Source organism: Lonchura striata, chromosome 5 (assembly GCF_050655825.1).
Source record: "Lonchura striata isolate lonStrDom1 chromosome 5, ASM5065582v1, whole genome shotgun sequence".
Classification (NCBI taxonomy): domain Eukaryota; kingdom Metazoa; phylum Chordata; class Aves; order Passeriformes; family Estrildidae; genus Lonchura; species Lonchura striata.
The window spans coordinates 40225950-40247316 of record NC_140707.1 but is presented as its reverse complement, the minus strand read 5'-3'; the positions used below and the strand labels follow the sequence as shown (position 1 = coordinate 40247316).

Genomic DNA, 21367 nt, shown 5'->3' with positions numbered 1-21367 from the left:
GCGCGGGGCGGGGCGGGGCGGCCCGGAAGGGGAAGCGCCGAGTGCCACTTGGCCGCCGGGCAGCGGCCGCGGGAACGGGCTGGCAGCGCCGGTCCCGCACGGTCCCCTCGGCCCCGCCTGGGGCTGCCCCGCCGCGAGGAGCCGCCTGCGGGCTCGCTGTCCCCCAGCCCTCCCTCCCGCCTGCCCTGCGCGCAGCACGGTGCGGGTGCAAGTTCCCCCGCCCAGGTGAGGGCCGGGCCCGCCGGCCGCTGGCCAAGCCGCTCCCGGCCCGGCCGCGCACCCCGGCTGCGGGCCGAGCCGGCCGCTGCCGCCGGGCGCAGAGACATGGCCCAAAGCCTCTCCCGGGAGCTCCGTGGCTGCACGGGTTAAGGCGTGCTGGGGAGAGGTGGAAAAGTTGCTGTTGGATTTCACTTCAAGGGACCGGACAGAAAGCGGCGAAATGGATGACTTCCCCTCCATCTGCCTGCTGTCCCTGGCCATGCTGGTTGCCTGCTATGTGGCAGGAATTATCCCCTTGGCGGTTAATTTTTCCGAGGTAAGACAACTCCGCCAAACTGCGCTGGTTGCTAAGGGAGAAACCAGAGAGATCGCCCAGTAGGAGTTGGTGCCGTCCCCTTGCAATATGGCAACGCTGCTAAGGGTGAAGCTTTATCTTTAAAAGTTATGAGTGCAGTATTAATTTTCATTCAAAACTACTGTGTAAAATTATGCTTGTTTCACAGTGGCCATTTAAACTTGCTAGATTTGAGTCGGGTCTCTGCTACAGGTGAAGTGAATTCTCAGCACGTAGTGTAAGGACATGAATAAGCATGGCTATTCTTAGAAGCTTGTGTAAGAAATGGCTGAAGTCAGTGATTATCTCTTATGTGCCTGTGGGCTACTCAAATTAAGGCTTCTAAAACAACTCTAAGAATATTGTCAGAAAAACTTTGATTCACGTTTTAGCTCACAGCTTTCACTGTTGAAAATTAAACCTTAGCTCTTTGATTACTATAGAGTTACTGCCCCGTGTAATTCAAGGCATTCTTTCAGAAAAATATCTTGGATAAATAAGGTACTTAAAGAAGAGGGAAGCTTTCAAAGATTGGGTAAGTTGCCAAACAGTACAGGAGTTCCTGGTTAAACATCTATGTGTGCTTCTAAGAAATAGTTGTTGAGGTGAGCATGGTTGTCACAGCCTCTGTAGGATTCCTAATATCCTCTGGTACCCGAGGGGTTTTTTTCTTTCTAAATGATGGTTATTTTATAGAGGCATGGCATAGTGAGAGTTTAGTTGTACTATGGTACTAAGAGCACTCTCATGAGGGGTTCCCATTTCTCTTGGAAGTAGTGTTACTTTTGGGAAGCAGGGTGCTGGAGTAGAAATTTGTCTTCCCTTGTCTTGCCTTTGTCTTCCATTAAATCAGAGAGCTGCTCGCACCTGTCCTTTGGTCCCATCATTACTTGGAGGCTTTGGGAGCAGTAGACCTTGAGCAGCTTGGAAGAAAAGGCTGTTTGTTTTAGGATAAGTACAGCTCAGCTAAATGAGTTGAAACCTAACATTCTATTCAGGCATGTTCACATGAACATCAGCAGAGTTCTGTTTTGCCAGTGCTTCATCTGATGCTTTGGTGGACCTTCCTTTATGTGTCTTTAGTGTTGTTGCTCCCACTGTCTTGCTCTTTAAAACTCATTTCTGCCTGAAGCCCACAAAAGGTTTTCTTGCACATTTGCTGAGAGCACTGCCTTGTGTGCTAATATTATCTCTTTTTAAATTTAATTTTACATTTCGTCATGTATGTGCTTGATAGTCACCTGTTAACTCTTAATTTATATTCAGTGTTGTTTGAAGTTAAGGTTCTTGATCTGTCTGGGTGTTTACTTTGTGTAGTTGATGCAGTGTGGTTCATTCAGTGGTCTCCTAAACTTTTCAAGGCTTCCAGGAGTTGCAGGAATACACATCTGTTGTGGATCCAAAACTGCCTAAGCAGTAATCATGTACTTAATTAGCCTTTTGTGTGTGTGGTATTGAACCACCACTATGCAATGTGCAGTCAAGTTTATTACTATCTTAAGCTCTCAGAGATTCTAGAGTTGGTTTTACACTTGATTTAGATATTTTTAAGGGTTTGCATGCAGTGCTGGTTTAAAAAGAGCAGAATATCTCTGCACATGATGTACAAATCCCAGCTAATCCTGGAAGTGTCTAATTAGAAGTTATAATTTTTTTGTTTAAAATTATTGGTTAGGAATCTGCAATAAAGACAATTTCAAACTGAAATGACTGTTTGGACGGTCCTTTCTATAGTTTGCAAAAAGTTTTGCAGGTAGCCAAAGTGAGTAAAAATACCTCTTCTCACTGGCCATTTGTAATGATTGAGTTGAAAACAAAAGTGAATGCTGTGCATGGTATACCCCAGATACTACAGAACAATAAAATTATTCATTAGTGTTAATACACTAATGTGTTAATAGTGTTAATACATTCCTTCAGATTCCTTTTTGCCATGGAATTTATTATTTATGTTCTGATCTCATGCTGTGTTCTATTATTTCAATTAGATTAGGATATTGTTGAGAGTATAAAACTCTGGGAAAGCCAGGTATGACTAAACATGAGTGATGAAAGGTGCCAACTGAAGAGAGTTGTGCCTTAGTTCTGTGTGCAGAGGTACCCTTTCACTTTAATCCTAATATACAGGGCTCTATTGGTCTAATTTTGGGCTGGAGACAGCACTCTTCCAATTCTGAGGCTGTCACTTAAACTGTAGTCTAAATAAAAAAAAAAAAAATTAAATTGAAGTTTTAGCAGTTGAAATGTTTTGGTGGTATAACATGAGGCAGGAACTGGGGTCACTTCCTCCTGAAAGTAGGTGTGAGTTTTTGATAGGTCCAAGTAAAAGTTTCAGTGCCCTACAGACTTAAAAAAATACTGAATGGTGAAACGGTTTGCTAATTTGAAATTTTTCCTGTAGAGTTTTAGCACTGCTTACTGTGTTGCTCTTGTTTTTTAACGTGCAAGTGTATTTAACAGAAATGGTTTGATTTCTTGTATAAAGGTGTATTCCTTCTACCTATATATGTAGGTTGTTCTTACTAAATTTCTGTATTCACTACAAGCAACTATTTTGTACTGAAAAGGAGATGGAGACTTACTTTGAAATAACTTGTTAGTCTGTGTTCTTTTAATGGATCTTTAAAATTCACAGGTGCCTGAGTGAAGGCAAGCTATGCCATGTATTTGCAGTTGTAATTAATCAGTATTACTTCTGACACTTTACTCTGTGTGTGTGTATGCAAAAAATACTATAGTGTTGCAGATAAAAATAATGTTTTTTTCCTTGTATGTTACTATATTTTTGCAGAATTACTTGAACAGCAAATGTTGAAAATTTATCTTCTTGTGTAGATTGCCATTGTATGCCAATTTGCCAAGTGTAATTATTCTATGTCCAAGTATACAGTGCATGTTTGTGGGAGCTTTACACTTGTTTTCATCTCTTGCATATGACTGTTGGAGTTTTCCCCAGTAATGCTGCAGTTGTTCCCTTATGGTCATATTTGGCTTGCTTTCAGGAAGCTGGTTGTGCATCTCCTAATGCCTCCTGCTTCTGTGCAAGTGTTGCACATTTCATTGACACTGAACTGTTTGTGTGGTTATAGTGGATGAAGGAGAGTGGATGGCATAAAAATGATATGCAACAAGTGATTTCCTGCTATTCAAATGCTGCCCTCTCTCTCTAGGTCCTCAGTAGTTATCATTAGCGTTTTGGTGGTGCTCAGACTTCTCACTAAACATAGAAGATGATGGTGATTCTGCCACTGAACATGTGCTGCACAGTTCTTAGGAGTATCTAAACTCCTGTGGTTGCTATATGTTGTATGATGGGGGTTCTTATAGAAATTATGAGCAATGGCCTCTGCTAATTGTTATATTTTAGACTCTATTATATCATAACAATTGGCTTTTAGTATGTGGCTTTGACTTCAGCCTGTCAGCATAGTCAAAAGGAAGTGAATTGGTGAATTTCTTGGTGAAACAGAATGTAATTCATTTGGGAGGAGGATATATCTCAGCCTTTTGCCCCAAACTAGAATATAACTAGGAAGATAACTCTGAAAAACTTGGTTTTTGTTATAGAAATGATTCCAAAAATATGAATAAAACTATTATTCTTTACTATAAAAACATTAGGTTTATATATTGCTGTTAAGGTTTAGTTGAAAATTCTCAATATTTATGTAACGAGTAACCCCCTTCCCCAACATCTGTTAATAAGGGAGAGTAAAGAAAGTTTTTTCATTCTTAAAGATGATACTTGTTTTGTACTTAATTGCAGGAGAGATTGAAGTTGGTGACTGTTCTGGGTGCTGGGCTCCTGTGTGGAACTGCCTTGGCTGTCATTGTGCCAGAAGGAGTACATGCACTTTATGAAGACATTTTGGAGGGTAAGAACCAAACCCAGAATGCCTCATTCAAGATAACTTAGTCATCGTGTGTTATTATATACTGAGGCTTCTTTTTAGAGTTTTTAAGATGAGATTGATAGAAGAGCTTCAGAGCAGCATGACACAAGGCAGGCATAGAAATGCAAAGCTACTATAGGCATGATATTGCACATGGAGGGATATGATCAGTCTGCAGATTGGTGACTCTTGCTGAGTTATCCAATCATTTGTGGGTCTGGATATTGTACTGTTCATGGAATAACAGCCTTTTACGACAGGTCATGTGTAGTGTTTCTTGCTCAGGGGAGAGTTTAACTTCCACTGGAACTTCAAAGGAGGTGTAAGGGTGCCTTTGGCAGAGAATGAAATTATGGAGTATTTACTGCTTCTCTTTGTAGTTTAGGCTGCTTCTCATTAAAGCAATTGCAGGAGGTGTTTTACAAATCTGTGTCCCTACCCTAATAAGAATTTCCTCTGAAGCTGAAAAGCATCTTGGAACTAATATACTTAGCTGAAAGTTATGGTTATATAGGGCTAATTTACAGAGTAGCAGACATTTCTTCTTGCCTAGTGGTATACATTACACATCTAAATCTCTGTGTTCAATCATCCCGTTTTAGTCTGCTGTCACTGTTGTAACCACCTCATTTTCTCTAATGAAGAGTTCAAAGTGACCAGAGATTGTGTCTTGCAGGGATGTTTGTGTGGAGTGTGTCTTTGAGCCGAAAGCCTTAACAGACCTCAGTTTGAGGTTATGGCATTGTTTCAAATAGCCAGGGCTCATCACCTCTATTTGGAGTCACTTTAAATTTTGCTTTTGCTTGGAGACTTGTGCTATTAGATGACCATTGCATGTATGAGATTTTTCCAGTATGGTCAGAATCAAAACATTGAAGATAAAAGGCAGTGGCTTACTGATTGCAAGGGAAAGCACTATAAAGTTGATGCTGTAGAGAAACTTGCAAACATCTGGTGTACTGTTGTTGCTAATTGGGGAATGAGAGGTAACTGTAGTCCTTTGCTTTTCCTGTAGTACTGGGTTTTGCATTTCTAAACTTCTAAATTTCATTTTAGTAATATGCTTTAATGTATATTGTTTTAGCTTCCACTAAATTTATGTTGTTCTGCTTAGATTTAGAATAAACGGAAGAGAATACATAAAATCATCCTTTATCAAGAAGTGAAAGAAGCTCTAATTATGCCTTTATACTGCACTATAATTTGTGCACTCTGATGTCGATGTCTCTAATGAGCTGTAGTTGTGGGTTTGCTCTCCATTCGGTTTTAATTCTGAGTAGACTGATTTTTCTCTTGTAATGGTACAGCTAGCAGTGAATACAATTGCTGTGAGCATTTGTGGGTTTTCACTAAATGGGGCATATTGTTCATGTATGACTAAACAGCTTGCTGTGTAGAGCTCTATGGGCTGTAACTTTGTTTAGTATATGGCAAAAAAAAGACACTTCACAGTACTGCAGTAGTAATAACAGAAGTATTTACTTAGAAAAAAGTGTCTGTGAATGGCTTCAGACTCGATGTCTAATTCACAGTATTGTGTATAACAATAGTCTGTCTGAATTTTTTTTATACTGCAAAGGATAGAATTAATGGGTATTACAGATTTAACTGCAAAAAAAATTTATAAGATTTTTCCTAGAAAAATAGAATATTCAAAATTAAGACAGGTGAACATGAAAATAAAAGAGAAAGCTGTTCTCACAATTTACATCATTAAACCTAGAAAGGTGCAACTAAGGGAAACATTGAGGTATATAAGTGGAAAAACAAAAAGAGAAATCTTTCTTTTCCCTCTGTCAGGTGTAGCTTAACTCTGACTGGTTGCTTGCTAGCAAGCATTTTAATGTTTTCCATTGATACAAAAGTAATTTGCTATTGCTTCTGTATTTACCTGTGGGTAAACAGGCCATGGAATAAATAACTTCTAATTTTCAACCTTGTAGGCTGAGAGCAAATAGCATATCATTACTTCGATTATTCTTTGATTATAAACCTGTGTATCTGTGTAGTGAAACCTTGGTTTGGGTGCTACCAGCAAATAAAATTCCTTTGCTGACTTCAGTCCTTTGTTTTAACTGCTGAAACTGTATAATCCCTGTCAGAAAGATTGCCCTGAGTTATACAGTTATATGTCTTGAAATTATCTGAAGCAAATAATATAGATGGCAAAAATCTTGTGTGGTCCAAAGCAATTTTATTGATCAATCAATCTTGTTCAGCAAAGATATGTTTGAAATATTTGCTACCAAGCTTATTCTAATGTGCTTTGACTGTAGTAATGGCATTGTGACGTGGTGGGATGAACATACACTTGTCCAAGAGGATTTAGGAATATTGCAGCAAGACAGTGACTTACTAGAGTAAGTCAAGCTCTTGGTATAAGTTTTTAAAGCTTCTGAAGAGTAGTTGCCATCCAAAAGACCTAAAAATGAAGAAAACACGGACAAGTTTTAGTGGCTTGTGAAGGGAAAGGAAACCACACATAATTCATCCCCAGGACTTAGACATTTGTAGGTCAGTGTGGTTGAGTTAACTATTGTTGTAGTCTGTATCAATGGGGTATATCAATACTAGCTTATTTATATCTCAGCATCAGTTAATCTTCTTAAAGATGGTATTAAATCTTTTAGTGGAGGGAACCTATTTTATCTCCTCATCCTGTATTTTCTCACTTAAGTGAAGATAATGAAGTAACTGCTTGACAGTATCTCTGAATATTGACAAAACAGGCAACTTCAGTTAAAAGGGAATTTTACAGCAATTTTTGTGAATTAATTAGTATTTAAAATGCAACCTGGCTTATAACATATTAATGCTTTCTTTGCTTTTCCATGCTGAAGATGTGTGAGGCTTTGCTAAGAACATTTTCTAAAAAAGACCATAACCAAGGAGTTTTGTGTATTGTCCAGGAAAGTGTGAAGAAGGCTTTTGGCAGAGGAGGAAAGAAGTGACCATGTCATGTTTAGTCTCCTGATCTGTTTGCTTGCCTGTCACAGGAAAGCATCACCCAGCGGGCGAGATGCAGCACGCGATGGAGTCCGAGAAGGTAGCAAAAATCCCAGCAGTACATGAGCATGGCCACGACCATTCCCGGTTGCACGCCTACATTGGTGTGTCCCTTGTTCTCGGATTTGTCTTCATGCTGTTGGTGGATCAGATAGGCAGCTCTCATGTGCACTCTACAGATGGTAAGTAAAGATTCACTTCAATTATGCTTGCTAATTAGTCTCAATTAACAAGTTGAATTCTTTTTTTTTTTTATGCTACCAGGGTGTAATTTGTCCACTCATATCCAGAGTTTCAGTAGGTACTTTAAAAACATAAGCCATAAACCAAGGTCCATGTAAGCTGGAAATCTATCTCTAAATTAACCATAATTTGAGAGCTTTCCTCAATAACATGTGTGAGCACATGCGGTGTAGGGGCAGAGGGTGACTTGACACTTTACTGTGACACTGACACTTTACACAGTTACTGTCTGTTTTACAGTATCACCTATAGGGGATTTCTTTGGCTTTTTAAAAAACTTCAGGTTAGTCTTATATTAGTTTGTTTTTCCTACTTAATTGTCATATATGTAGGTAAAATTTGCAAAGAAGAGCAAGTTGCCTTAAATAAAATGGCAGGAATGTTTAGATGTAAACTCTGGTACTTTAACTGCATAACTGGACCTCCCACACTAGTCTATAGCCTTACATACTTCCAAATACTTCTTGCTTATGTAAAGATTTGCCAGCTTTGTGCAAGACTCTAAAAATGCCTACAGTTGCCTTTGTTTCTTGCCTGTGACTTCATGCTCAGAGTATAGCTTGAAATGCACCAAAGGTGTTCTGTTGTTTGAAAAGGTATTTTATTGCCTTTGGCTGCTCATTTTCTCCCACACAAGGTCCTCTGATGCTGGAATTTGGCCCTGAAAAATATACTGAATTGATCTTAAAGGAAAAGTGAAACACATACAAAGGTAGGGGGATATGTTTTGGCTGGATTCTTGTCAGTTCACAGTGCAACTTGTTTGTATGGGATTCCTGTGGTGGGACAGATGAAAGGCCAGTGCAGGGGCTATGTCACTCATGTACTCCTGAAGAAGTGTAAATGGAGCCATAGCCATGAGTAGCTGATTTTCAGAGCTGTTCTAAAGAAACACTGGCAATGAGGATATCAGGGAGATGCAGGTGAGCAACTTCCAAGAGGATCCTTGGTTTGTATAGGTTATGACCCTTTTCCGTGTCTTTGATCCTAGCAAATAGCAGGAGAAGACCGTGATCTGTGTTACAAATACAGGCTACAAAATAGAATATTAAATGCAGTTTTATTTAGCCTCTGCCTGTCACAGGAGATGTAGCTGTGTTTTTGTAATGCTTTTTAAAGCTACTGAAGAAAAACATTTTTCTTGAACCAATCAGTGTCTTGTAGTTTATTATCTACCAAGTGACTAGATGTTACTGTGCCTAAACTAGAAAAATTCAGTAGGCCAGAATGAAGGTATGAAGTCAAATGTGATTCTTTGTGTTTAATAATAAAAAAAATCCAATCAATCCAAAACAATTGTAAAGGAAACGTTTTTTGTGAATATCTCCTCCTGTTTCACATGAGTATACCATTGCTGTTATGCAAGTGCAGCTTATGCCAATTAATTACTCACATGGTTTCCCCTTCATTCAGAAGATAAAGCTGACCAAAGAAGATGCATTATTTTAGATCTGACTCACTGGGAAACTACATGTGTACCTGGGAATGAAGAGAGACTTAGGGGGTAAGGGACAATGCAGGAGGAAAAAGGACTGGAATTTCTGTTTCAGCATCACTGCTGTTAGTGTAGGTGTGCTTACAGATTTTTTACAGACCACTGGGATAATTCTGTCATGGCTGTTCAAACTATCTGAAATTAAACAGCTGAATAATAAGATGTTTCTGTACTTTGTAGAGCTTACCAACCCTGCTTATTCACCCGCAGTGATTCTCTGTAACAGTTTCACCTCTGGTTGTGTAGTGGAGGATGTTGATGTTGCCCTGCTAATCTGCAAATGTCAGGCAATTCTGGTCAAAACACTGGATCTCAAACAGCCGTGGCTGCATTTCTCCTTTCTGGTGTATAGCATCAAAGGGAAATCTTTGCAACTGGTGCTATGTCAAGTAGACTTCGTGTGCTAGGAACTGCCAGGGAATTGCTGCAACAAAAACTGACCCAGACTGTCACCTGCAGGAAACTACGAACCTTGAGCTGTGTGGGGAAAAATCATCCTAACTCTTGAAGCAGCTCTGAATTCTTGGGATCCAAAAGTAGCTTTTCTTTTTCTTGGTGGTACAGACCTTTAACGTTTCATTTCAAGGTTAAGAAAAACATCTGCTTCTGCCTATGTGAGAGATCCTGCAAATTTCAAAGAATTATCCTTGAGTCTGTCACTTGTTTGTTGGCTGAACTTCAGGTGATTTAAAGGTGTTAAGTGTCAAACTATTTTGCAGTAAATCTAATGCAAAAATACAGAAGCTGGTGGTCTTGAATCTCCCCCTAAGTATCTGGAGGGACATGTGTGTAGTGATACTTACAATATTTTTACTAGGATAATTTATTCATTTGATCTCTTTATCATAATTGTTTTCATGACTGTTTCAGATCCAGAAGCTGCAAGATCAGGCAACTCCAAAATCACCACAACACTGGGATTAGTAGTCCATGCTGCAGGTAATGTGGGACCTGTTATTAGTGCTTGACAAGTATATGTATTGCTGTGTGGGTCACCTTCAGGTATGATGGAGACATTTGGGCTTTGCTTTTGGAGGTGGCTTTTTATAAAAGAAAGAAAAAGAAAAGGCAGGGAGAACTAAGGATCTTTCCCAGAATTAACTGGGAGCTCAGATGGTTCATGGAGTTTTATTTGGGTAGAGAATTTTATCTTTTACTCTTTACTTTTTTGTTTTTCCCATCTGAAAGGTTGTGTGATGCTCACTCTCTGCCTCTTCAATTCCTTTGCTGACTCCTTTAGCTGCTATATTTCAATACACGCTAACAGATTTGATAAGTTGTATGAAACACCTTTGGGTTTGCTTGTCGGTTGATGGGTTTTGAGAAAAAATACTAATTTAAAAGAATAGTATCTTGTAGGGGGGAAAAAGGACATTATAAGGTGGAGCACAAAGACTTGACTGAAATACATTTAGGCTGACTTACAAGGACTGACTGTTAGGTGTGTGTTACAGTCAAGCCATGTTCATATTGTGACTTTTCACTATACATGTGTAGTATAAATATGGTGCTTTTTCATGTCCTGCTGAAGGCTGTTGTCTAGCTACGTCAGAAGATGTTGATCAAAAAGATACTTCTTTGCCAAACAAAGTGTGTATATATTAGGGACTAGTATAGTATTAATTTTTTATTTCATTTAGACAGTATTTGTTGTAAGTGATAAAAAATGTTTACAATAGTATTTATATTTGAAAAATCATTTAAAGGGCAATAATTAAAATTCTTGCAAGGCTTAGTATCTTAAACAGATTTTTTTAACTAGAGAGGAAGTGTGTTCTAGTAGAGAAGACTAAAACAACTAAACTGTTATTTTTTTGAATTTGAAGGAATGTGTCACTATGGAGTAGATTCCCATTATGGTTTTTATGATGTTAGGAAGTATGAGACAACTCTTTTTTTGAGGGTTTTCTGATATTCTGAAATGTTATGGCTTAACAAACAAAGACAAGAGAATCCTCTGTTGGGCACCTATTGTTAATGGAAATTTTCTGAAATAGAGCTTCTTAAATCAACATGTTTTATACTGTCAGCCTTTGAGGGGGTGGGGAAGCTCATGTAGAAGAATAATCCATGACTCTGCACTCCTTTTTCAGCTGATGGCGTTGCATTGGGTGCAGCAGCTTCTACTTCTCAGACTAGTGTCCAGTTGATAGTGTTCGTTGCAATTATGTTGCACAAGGTGAGTTACCATCAAAAAATCTTACTTGTTCTTCAAAAGACTATTAACACAGGAATTGCTAAAGATCTACAGTTTAATTAGTGATGTAATACAGAAGTGATTAATGCCATTGAAATTAAGAGGTTAGTACAGTGTCAGGGACCAAAAAGCACAGGTATGAAGTATGACTGAAGATCACATGATTGATGCTAAGTCTGAATGGGGTGTAAGTGAGAGACAGTTCTGACTGCCTACCTTAGTAGGCAGAGGTTGGGAAAAGTCTCCCAAAAGTTGAGAGGGAAGAGTAGCTCATAAAGAAATGTGTCAGCTTCACACTGACTTCTTCTGAAGCTGGTATGGTAGTGTTTATTTAAACAAAAAAAACCTAGGTTATTATTGCTGTAAGAGGCACAGAAGTATATGGTAGTGCATTAGGAGGAAGAGCAGTTTCATGCTGATTACAACAGTCTTGGTTCTGTATGTTCATCAGAAAATGGGGAGGATATTTGTTGTGAAGGGTTTTAGTGCTTGAAGGGTTAGTCTTTTGAAACCATTGAATATCAGAGTATTAAATCACAACAATTAGCTTCTGGTTACCTCTCTTGTAGTAGCTTCAACACTACTCATATACCATTTTTGTAGGAAAACAAATGTTTTGCTGATGGTAACTAGCAAACAGTGGCTCTTGGATAGATCTTTGCTGAATACTTGTATGAATGTGAACCTAGTGGCTATGTAGGCTCTAAATATACCTGTACAGATGAAACTTGCCTTATGGTAGCATATACATGGATTACAGTGGTTAAAATTCAGTGGTTAAATTCATCAGAAAGCATACATAGACATGTTCAAGATGTTAGGAAATGCATATCTCTTCTGTTTTTCTTTGATGTTCATACAAGTAATTGTGGTTTACATAACTTTGAGGGTGGCAATGTCACTGTCTCCTCTTGGAGCTTAACTTATGGCTATTGCCAGGTGAAACTTGCTCTTGCTATTCTTAATGTTCTTAATTGCCTTCTGGAATGGTACAATTTTAGAGGAGGAAAATTTTCCCTATGACTATTCAGTAATAGAAGAGAAACTTATTTCTTTTCTGGTGTCTTTTTTTCTATTCTGATCCTCTCTGATTCTTTTGTCTTTCTCATCTTTTTTCACTCATGATTTCCTTCTATGTTAAAAAAAAATTCTGTGTATAAAAATTTCCAAATTTTAGTTTTATGTCTTACCTCAGAAATGTCAGGGTGGATTGCTATTGTCTTTATACAAGTAGAAGTATAGTAAATTCTATAAGTAGTGGGACATCTATGCCTTTTGGATAAGAAACTGGATGCCAGCAGAGGGAGAAGGAAGTGTTTTGGGCAACTGTTTCCCTCCCCATGTTAATTGTAGAACTTTCCTACAGCAGATGGAAAAACTGTCTATCTAAGGATGTGTGATAGTAACAGGATGAAAAAGGACATTACCGATAATTCCTAAGGTGGAGTCTTAGGAATTATAGCAATGACTGTAGTCAGAATGAATATTTTAGTATTTATGATGACTACACAAGTACATGTTTTCTGATAGCCAGAACATGAGTTTCCATTAAGTTTGGTTATTAAGGTGGGGCAGTCTGCAGAATGCTGTTAATTTGGGTTAGCTGCAGCACACTAGTGCCCACCCTGAATGTCTTCCATTTCAGTCCATTTCAATGTAGTAAGTTGTACTTCAACCTTTTCTCATTTTTCAGGGGGTTTTAGAAGGTATTGTATTAGCAGTGAATATTGCTTTTTGCAGGCACCAGCTGCCTTTGGCCTGGTTTCCTTCCTGATGCACGCTGGGCTTGAACGGAATCGAATCAGAAAACACTTGCTGGTCTTTGCATTAGCAGCACCTGTTATGTCAATGGTGACATACTTAGGGCTAAGCAAGGTAGGTCCATGGTTTTGTTCTGCCCAAAATCTAGCTTAGTGGTGAAGCTTGGGGAAAGGACTGTGATATGAGTTTCATATTACATAATTCCAAACTGCCTGAGAAATTCAGCAGAATGAAGATACAAGAAAAGTTGATGAAAAGGTAACAAGATGAATGCACAAAACAAATAATAATCCATCCATTTCACATCAGAATCAGTGACATAACTCCTTTATAGAGTTTGGTATATTTTTTTTTAAAGTCTAATTACTGGTTTTTATCCTTTCTGCTGCTCCCCACTGAGAAAAATTTATTCATATAGCAGGTTTTATGTGATGCATATTTAAATAAGTATTTTTCAGCATTGTTGCATGCATTCTTCTTTTAATATGTATATAGGAAATTATCTCCTCTAGCTTACCCCACCATCCCAGAAGTGGTGCTCTATATTCGAAGTCTGTGTCAGAAGTGGAGTCCTCAGCTAGAACAGTCTTTGTGCCTTACTTCATAAAGCGTCGTTGTGTCTTGGGTCTGTACAACAAATGGCTTGTGAAATGGGACACTGCACACGACTTTATCATCTCTGTCCAAATTAAATGTTTCTGCTTCTCTTAGCATATCCTGGGATGTTCCTGTATTTCTCAGCTGTGGTGTGTCCTGCTGGTGATACACTATGGTGGCATGTTGTAAAGCATATAACAGGATCTCATGAAACTCAAGGCATGATAGGAAAGATTAAATATATCATCTGGGCTAATCCTTTATTTGCTGGATAGGAATTATATTTGGCATTACAGTATAAAAGACAGCAAGAAAAAAGGTTTGGTCTGTAAATAGAAAAGAGAATTCTCTTTGAGCACTGTTTTGAAGTGTCCTCATCAAGGACTGAGTTTACATTTTGCCCTCCAGAAAGAACAGAGAGTTGATAAGGCATCTGGGCTGTCACAATGGTTTTGTAGTTCCAGATGATATATCTTTCTGTTTGAGATATATCTTTCTGAGAGTAAACACAAGAGCTAAGATTACACCTGAGTTGGAAAGCATTGAAGAAACGTTTGAATCTGATATATGTGGTTTGCATTTCATTGCATTTACTGATCTGTAGCATATCTTAATCCTATTATGAAGGTGAAGAGGTGCTCAGTTTTGATGCAGAAGATGCATTTCTTCATGAAGTTTGCATGGAAATGCTGGAAAAGTTTTGGGTGTTTAATTTTACACACAAATGAAGTATTTAATGAGTGATGTTCTGGGACTTGGTTCCCAAGAGCAGTGGAGAAGATATTTAAATGCTAACATCTTTTTTGAATCCCTTGTTTAGAAAAAGGGAGGAAAAAAGTCAACCTTGAACATCCTCCCTAAAATTTGTGGCTTTGCAATATGAATTTTAATTTTTTTTTCAAAACCTGTTTGGTATATTGGCTGTGAGCTGATCAAACAAGATGCTTCAGCAGACTCTGACTTTCTTCCTTTTCTGAGAGTTCTTTTGCAAGGATTTTTTCTTTTGTAAGTCCAAAGTGAAGTAACTAGCAGGAGGGATGTCTTTCTGCCCCTACAACTTCAGGGTGCCAGTTAGCACATGTAAGGTGCAAGACACAAAAAATCACTCTAAACCATTGTCATTGTGAGATGAGACTTGATAGAAATCCTACTGTTCCTGGATACTGAGAGATTTTTATTTTTATTACTGATCGAAAAACTTCTGCTATTCTCACTTTTTTTTGCTCTTTGTGTTTCAGAGCAGCAAAGAAGCCCTTTCAGAAGTCAATGCCACTGGAGTTGCTATGCTGTTTTCTGCTGGGACTTTCCTTTATGTTGCCACAGTTCATGTTCTCCCAGAAGTGGGAGGAATTGCTCATAGCCACAAACCTGAATCAACTGGAGGAAAAGGACTCAGTCGTCTGGAGGTGGCAGCCCTAGTATTAGGATGCCTTATTCCTCTAGTTTTGTCCATTGGACATCATCATTAAACACTCAAATTTCAATGTTCTCCTCGATAAGACATGAGCAGTAAATGTCTGCTGCTCCCTTTATCATTCTTTTACCCATCATTCATCCCATCCACTTTATGGAGTTCAGAGGGAATCTTGATTGCAAAATGAGGAATATTGGGAAAGTTTTTAGTGTAGCAAAATGTACTTTGGCAGCCGGACACAAATTATATGTAACTTTCTTTTCTGAAGACATTTGCTATTTTAATTGTTACTTCTGGCCCTATTCTCAGGGAAGATGGAACTTGAAGTTTAAGAAAGGTGAGCAGGGAAGAACAGAGCAACTCTTCACGAAATTGCAATCACCAAAGTATCCTGCAGTTCAGGTTTTACAGCTGAGAGCAAAACCCAAGGATGGCTGTGTTGTGAGAGGTTGAAGTCTCACTAATGAAGAAGGGGGCTCTCCCCCATTGGTTCTGTGTTGTCCTGGCAATGCAACTGGCCTTTGTGATGCTTGTCACTAATTGTATTGCAGAAATGGGCTACACTGGGAACTCTGTATAACACTGCTATTGTCACAGAAGTGTCACTTGATAGGAAAGAAATTATGTAGACAATGTATAGGATTAGAGGAAAAAATCAGCTGTTTAAGAAAGTGCAAATGAGTTTTGCAGTGTATTCCATCATTTAAGACAAAGGATAGAAGCAAGGAGAATAGTGTTTTGATTGTTTATTCAATTGTTAATAAATTCTAAAACGCAGTGTTTCTTGGGAGATAGTCTTCTGCCCAGTCAGTCAAATGTTAAGCACCAAAAATGTCAGCAGGAGTTATGTATTGGCTACTGAGATACACTAATACTTCTGTTGAGAGAGATACTCATAGTGACCTTTGAAATAGAGCTGTTCTGGGCTCTGAGTAGTAGAAATCTGATGGAGACAGCTGTTGAGGGACCAGAGAACTTTATTAGCTCATTTTCAAAAATCTGAACTGCTGAAATCCATGGAGGACTGTGTGGGTTTTTCACTAAATAAAGGTATTACGGCTAACAAAACAAGATGTTTAGTTAAATATTTATGCTGCAGATAGAATACAAAGTGTTTCTAAAGGAGTTCTGAACAACAAAAACTCAAACCCACCAAAAACCAATCTGGTGGGTTCCCAGTGGACCTGTTAGACATTTTGCTTTTCCTTTGGTAGTTGTTCATTTGCCTCTTACTGATAAGTATTAATTCTGGTGAATCTACTGGAGGACTTTCTGCCAATTGCTGATGTCTCTCACTATAGAGGAGTGGTAAAAGATCCCTCCATTTTCAAGGCACAGCTTTGTCTTACCAGGCACCATTTCCCTTATGCAAAACATGTTATACTCTAATGTGCATTGAAAAGTCAGGAATGCTTGACATGCACAGAATCAGCATAAAATTCATTCTTTAGGGGAAAACTTTTTAATGCTGGTCCCCTTTTAAGCTATACTTTTTCTGCACTTTTTGAAGATAACATTGCCAAACCTATTTTTCTTTCTTCTATTCTTAATTTTAAAAATCTTGAAGAAATATCTTCTTAACTGAAGTGCTGCTTGTTTTCATATGAATGACTGTGACTGTTTGTCATGGCATTTATTACTTAATCTGCAGAGCCCATTGTGCCTCATAACTTCTTTGCATTTTTATTATTGTCCTGTTTGTCTGTTAGTTCAGAGAGTAATGGGTATGGCCTGGCCCTTGGACTCGTGATGGCTTTGTCTGTTGGCTCTGTAACAATACTGATGTATGCAAGGATTGAACCTAGTATTGATTCCCAGGAGTGCTTGGTCATTTGTGTGTTTTACTATGTAAGATCAATGCAAAATTATTAGAAGTCATATTTTCCCATAAGACAGTGTTTTCGGATAGAATTAGTGCTTCAGGCCTAAACAAGCATTTTTAAAAAATATTAGACCTTCAATATTGTGTTCTGAAAAGCCACTGCAAAATTAATGATGTGAATGGGATCCTGTTTTTCGATTTTTTTTTTGTCTGCTTTGGTTTTGGGATTTTTACAACATATGTAATGCAGCTGGCAAGTTACTGGTTTAAAAAGCTCAGCAGGACAGGTTCCTAACGCGTGCAAATGATACACAGGGATGTTTACTCTGGAGTTCTGTTCTTCCTGATTCCCCCCTAATGACCTTCTTCCCTGATAATCTCACTATTTTACCATGTTTAATCTTTCCACATAGCCATTTCCATAAGCTGCAGGGTTTGCAAGGGCAGGAGATAGGTTAAAGAATAAACACTTACTACTTTATGAAATGCAAGCACCTAGTGCTACACTAAACTGTGTCCTGTCACTTGCATGTGCATCCCACCCTGGGAGTTGACACCCTGCCTGAATTCCCCCTTCAGCCTCACTTACAAAGTGTAACAATGGCAGAGATTGACAGAGGCTTCCCATTCCATACTTTTTGTTCCTGGCTGAAGCATGTGGATAGTACCTTTTTACATGGATCAGTGTGTATTGCTGAGGGTGTGGCAGCCAGACTTTTCACTGCTGACATAACCTTGGTGTATTAATCACTGCTGAGACGTCTTGTCATCTTTCCATTTTTCTGTCTTTCACATCATGTTTCCAGTTTCTGGGGCATCCATCAGAAATGGTAGTACTCAGTTTAATTATTAATGAAGTATAGAGGCCAGGTTGTAGCAGCAGGTGAAGGAATTTGAATGAAAACATTGGCAACTCAAAATTTGCACAAAAATTCCAAAAACATATATTTTGGAATTTGGTTAAGTGACTGAAGACTTCGGTGATTTTTATTTTTTCTTCTACCCATTTAGAATTAGCCAGAGCAGTTGTTTTGGCTGCCTGTTATCACTGAATGATTATTTGCAAATCCGACTGAAACTGCAGTGACCGAAGAAGCTTTTGGTTATGTTGATATGGAAAATGTAAAATTTTATATTATCAAACCTTTCCAAATTTTTAGTACCAAATGGAGGATTATTTTCTCGACATAGAGTATTTTAATGAGTTAAATTAAATGGTCCATTTTATTATAGCCCTTTCTTTGTACCTATCTCCCCATCTGTCACAGTAAATACAAGCATTGCATGTAGTCAGGGCCATCTGGTATCATTTTCTACTCCTCTGGAGACCTTGGTGCAAACAAATTCCGCTTATTCTCTCTGTAATAGCATCTGCCCATTTTTATTTCTATGAGATACGTGGCAGTAGGTCTAGCAGGTAAATGCTTAAACCAAGTGCCAGCCATGTCCCACTTTCCTTCTGTAAGTTGCCCTAGAAAATCTATAATCTTCTCATCACCTGTTTCTTTTCAGTTAATGATTTCCTAATTGGCAATAGGAATTGGACTAAAGCTGTTACTGATGATCCTCATGTCTTCAGGTACTTCCCCTACTGTTCTAATGCTTTTATTGTACCTTATATAAAGAAGGGAAATATCTCTTTTTCAGCGTCAGTGACAGAGGCAGAAGCTGCGCTGGCATTAACTTAAGGATGGCAGAGCTGTCACACCACAACGGGATTTTTTTATTGTTTTGGCTTGTAAGATGGCTGGGTGTTAAACATGGAAAACCCACTGTTAAGTCCAATGAACTATTTCCAGGTGGAGTATATAAAAGGCTAATCTTACCCAAGAGGCCCAGGAAAACCTCTGTGTTTATTCAGGAACTAGTTCAGAGCCTTCAAGGAGCTTTTGACAGCAGCAGGTGTGTCCATGTGGTGTCAGCTGATTGCAGAAAAGAGAGAGATGTGGAATTAATGCTCCTGCTGCTCCCTTTCTGTTCTGTGCTGGCCCTTGGGAAAAGAGGAGGAAAGTGTACTTGTATTCTATTGAGGGTGGAAGGAGTCGAAGTGATTGCAGTGTGGTGGGGGAGTTTATGATGAATATCGGATTCTTTACCACAAATTTCAGATTCCTGTTCACATCAAACTTATTTTAAATTTTTTTTTTTTCCTTACTGTTATATCTCTTAGCAGCCTTGGCTTTCCAGGGAAAAACATTGTGTGGTCATTGCTGTTTACCTTACATGTTTCTCCATGTATGGAACTATAATTTTAATGTCTTTTTTCCAAACCATTTGTACACAAAATCATTCCATGAATGGCTGCCTTATAATTTTTCCACTTAAATTGTGAATGGTTAAAATAATATTGCCGTTTTCAATTTGTTTTATTATATTAAATTTTTACTAGGTGCAGTGTTTTGGAGTTGGCTTTTCATTTATTGCATGGGATTTTGTGACAGCTCTAAGGAAAAGAATGAGTTTCAAATGGTATGCAAGTATTGCAGACAGCATTTTATTTTTATGAGAATTTGTTTGCTGCTTTTCTTCATGATGTCTGAGCACCTCCTGCAAACCTGGAATGTGACACTGCATGTTGGGCGGCAGTGTAGCCGGTGGATTTGGATATGGCTCTGAATGTGTTCAGAGATATTAATGCAGAGTTGATGTGACAGCTCTGCTTGAGTTGGGCATTTGGCAACTTGTGTCTCTCTCAGAGTGTTTAGGGGCTGGCATTGCCCTGAAGCTATCTCCTCCTGCACCTCCAGGGAAATCTCTGGAGCTTACAAGGCTGAGACATCTTTGGAGGGTAGCAAAGAGATGATGGCTCCAGACCACTTTTAAAAGGCTTGAGGACCCTTTGGAGGTAAAGGAAATAATCTTTTTTCCATCCTGTGCTCTCAAACTCGTCAGTCCCAAACCAAAAACGCAGACACTAAGTCTGGCTCCATCCCCTTTGCACCCTTCTCTCAAGTATTTGTATACATTGATGAGATTCCTCTTAGAGCTGCTGAGTTTGGCATAGTGTATAGATGTTCTCCATACTTTTCAGCTGCCCGCTAAGCGGGACTGGGATTTAGACTTGCATTTTCAGAGAAGAGAAAGGGGAATGGTGCTGTTATAGGATGAGTGATGAATGCATTTACAAACTTCATGCATCCATTTAAGAGGTAGCACTTGATGGAGATGGTTTATAAGCAGTTCATTAAAAAAATGGATTTATGTTTTTCTGCTGTGCTTGCTGTCTACAGACTTGCCTAAGATCCTGTCACACACTGTTTTAGCTCTTTGACTCAAGCAATAAGCAATCCTCTCAGCTGGTTGCTTGATTTGATTCTTCTGATAGTTCATAGGACTTGTGTAATAGGATAGTTTGTAGGACTTAAGAAAGTGTAATCTCTTTATACTGGCTTAAGCACAATAGAATATGATTCATGTAAGGTCAGTAGGAGAACTGAAGCAAACGACAGAAGTGCTGCTAAAGCTGGTACAAGCAAATGTAAAGCAGTAAGAAGGGAAAGCCAGTATTTTTCCCAGGCAGGCTCATGTTTTTTTTGGCAAGTAAAACTCAGCTTTAATGGTAAAGCATTATGCAGTACATTAGCATTCTTTTAGTGTATTTAGTCAATATGTTACCTCAGTAACTGGAGATTTAATCACTGTAGTCTGTGGTAAATCCTTTTGGAGATGTGAGGAAGTGCTTTGGGTGCATTTATGTTACAAACTTAAATTTAGGAGCTGTGGTGTTGCAGGCTTCCTGATGATTGTTGTAGAGTGTTCCTTCATTTGTTAAGGAAATAAAAATGTACATCAGCATTTTTATGAGCGACTCATCAGGGATGAGCATGGCACCAAGATGATGAGCTGTCATCTATTGTTCCAGCTGACAAATTAAGCCATTCTACTGGTACTTGCAAGCCTTATCCAAGTATCCCTGCAGGCAGAATAGCACAACATTCCACCCTCCTTATCACAGCACTTCTCTCTCTTGTCTGTGATGTTGAGAGATTAACAGTCTGTTATTGTGGATAGGGGTTAAAGAAAAATGCCTTGTTCTGAAAAACTTGTAGGCCTAATAAAAATTAAGCTGTGTCATGCTGACTGACACCAAATCTACATAGTATTTGGAAAATCTAAAAGCAGAATGAAATTATTATGGGGAAAGTGCTTATCCTGTATCTGTGTGCCCAACCAGTATCTGAGATGGTAGTTAACCTATGATCTATGATTATAGTTATGTTAGGGTCTGTGGAGTTTAATGGGTTTCTGCTGTCTGAAGTAGCACTTTCAGTGAGATACTCCTGGTTACACAGGGTTGAAGAGGCCTGCTAAGAGTCCTGCTTACAAGCCTTACTAGTACTCCAGGTGAGTCTTACTATTGCACCTCTTACTCAAGCATTTTGTGCC

General features: G+C 38.7%; 1 protein-coding gene across 1 annotated transcript; it reads left to right on the top strand.

The window, feature by feature from the left end:
- The first annotated feature begins 21 nt into the window (after nt 1–21).
- SLC39A9 (solute carrier family 39 member 9) lies at nt 22–19375 on the top strand. The gene is made up of 7 exons (XM_021547079.3): nt 22–535; nt 4320–4428; nt 7443–7634; nt 10061–10129; nt 11284–11369; nt 13128–13262; nt 14984–19375. Exons 1-7 carry the CDS (start codon nt 440–442, stop codon nt 15212–15214), a joined length of 918 nt encoding a protein of 305 aa, XP_021402754.1. The 5' UTR covers nt 22–439; the 3' UTR covers nt 15215–19375.
- Nucleotides 19376–21367: the final 1992 nt, after the last annotated feature.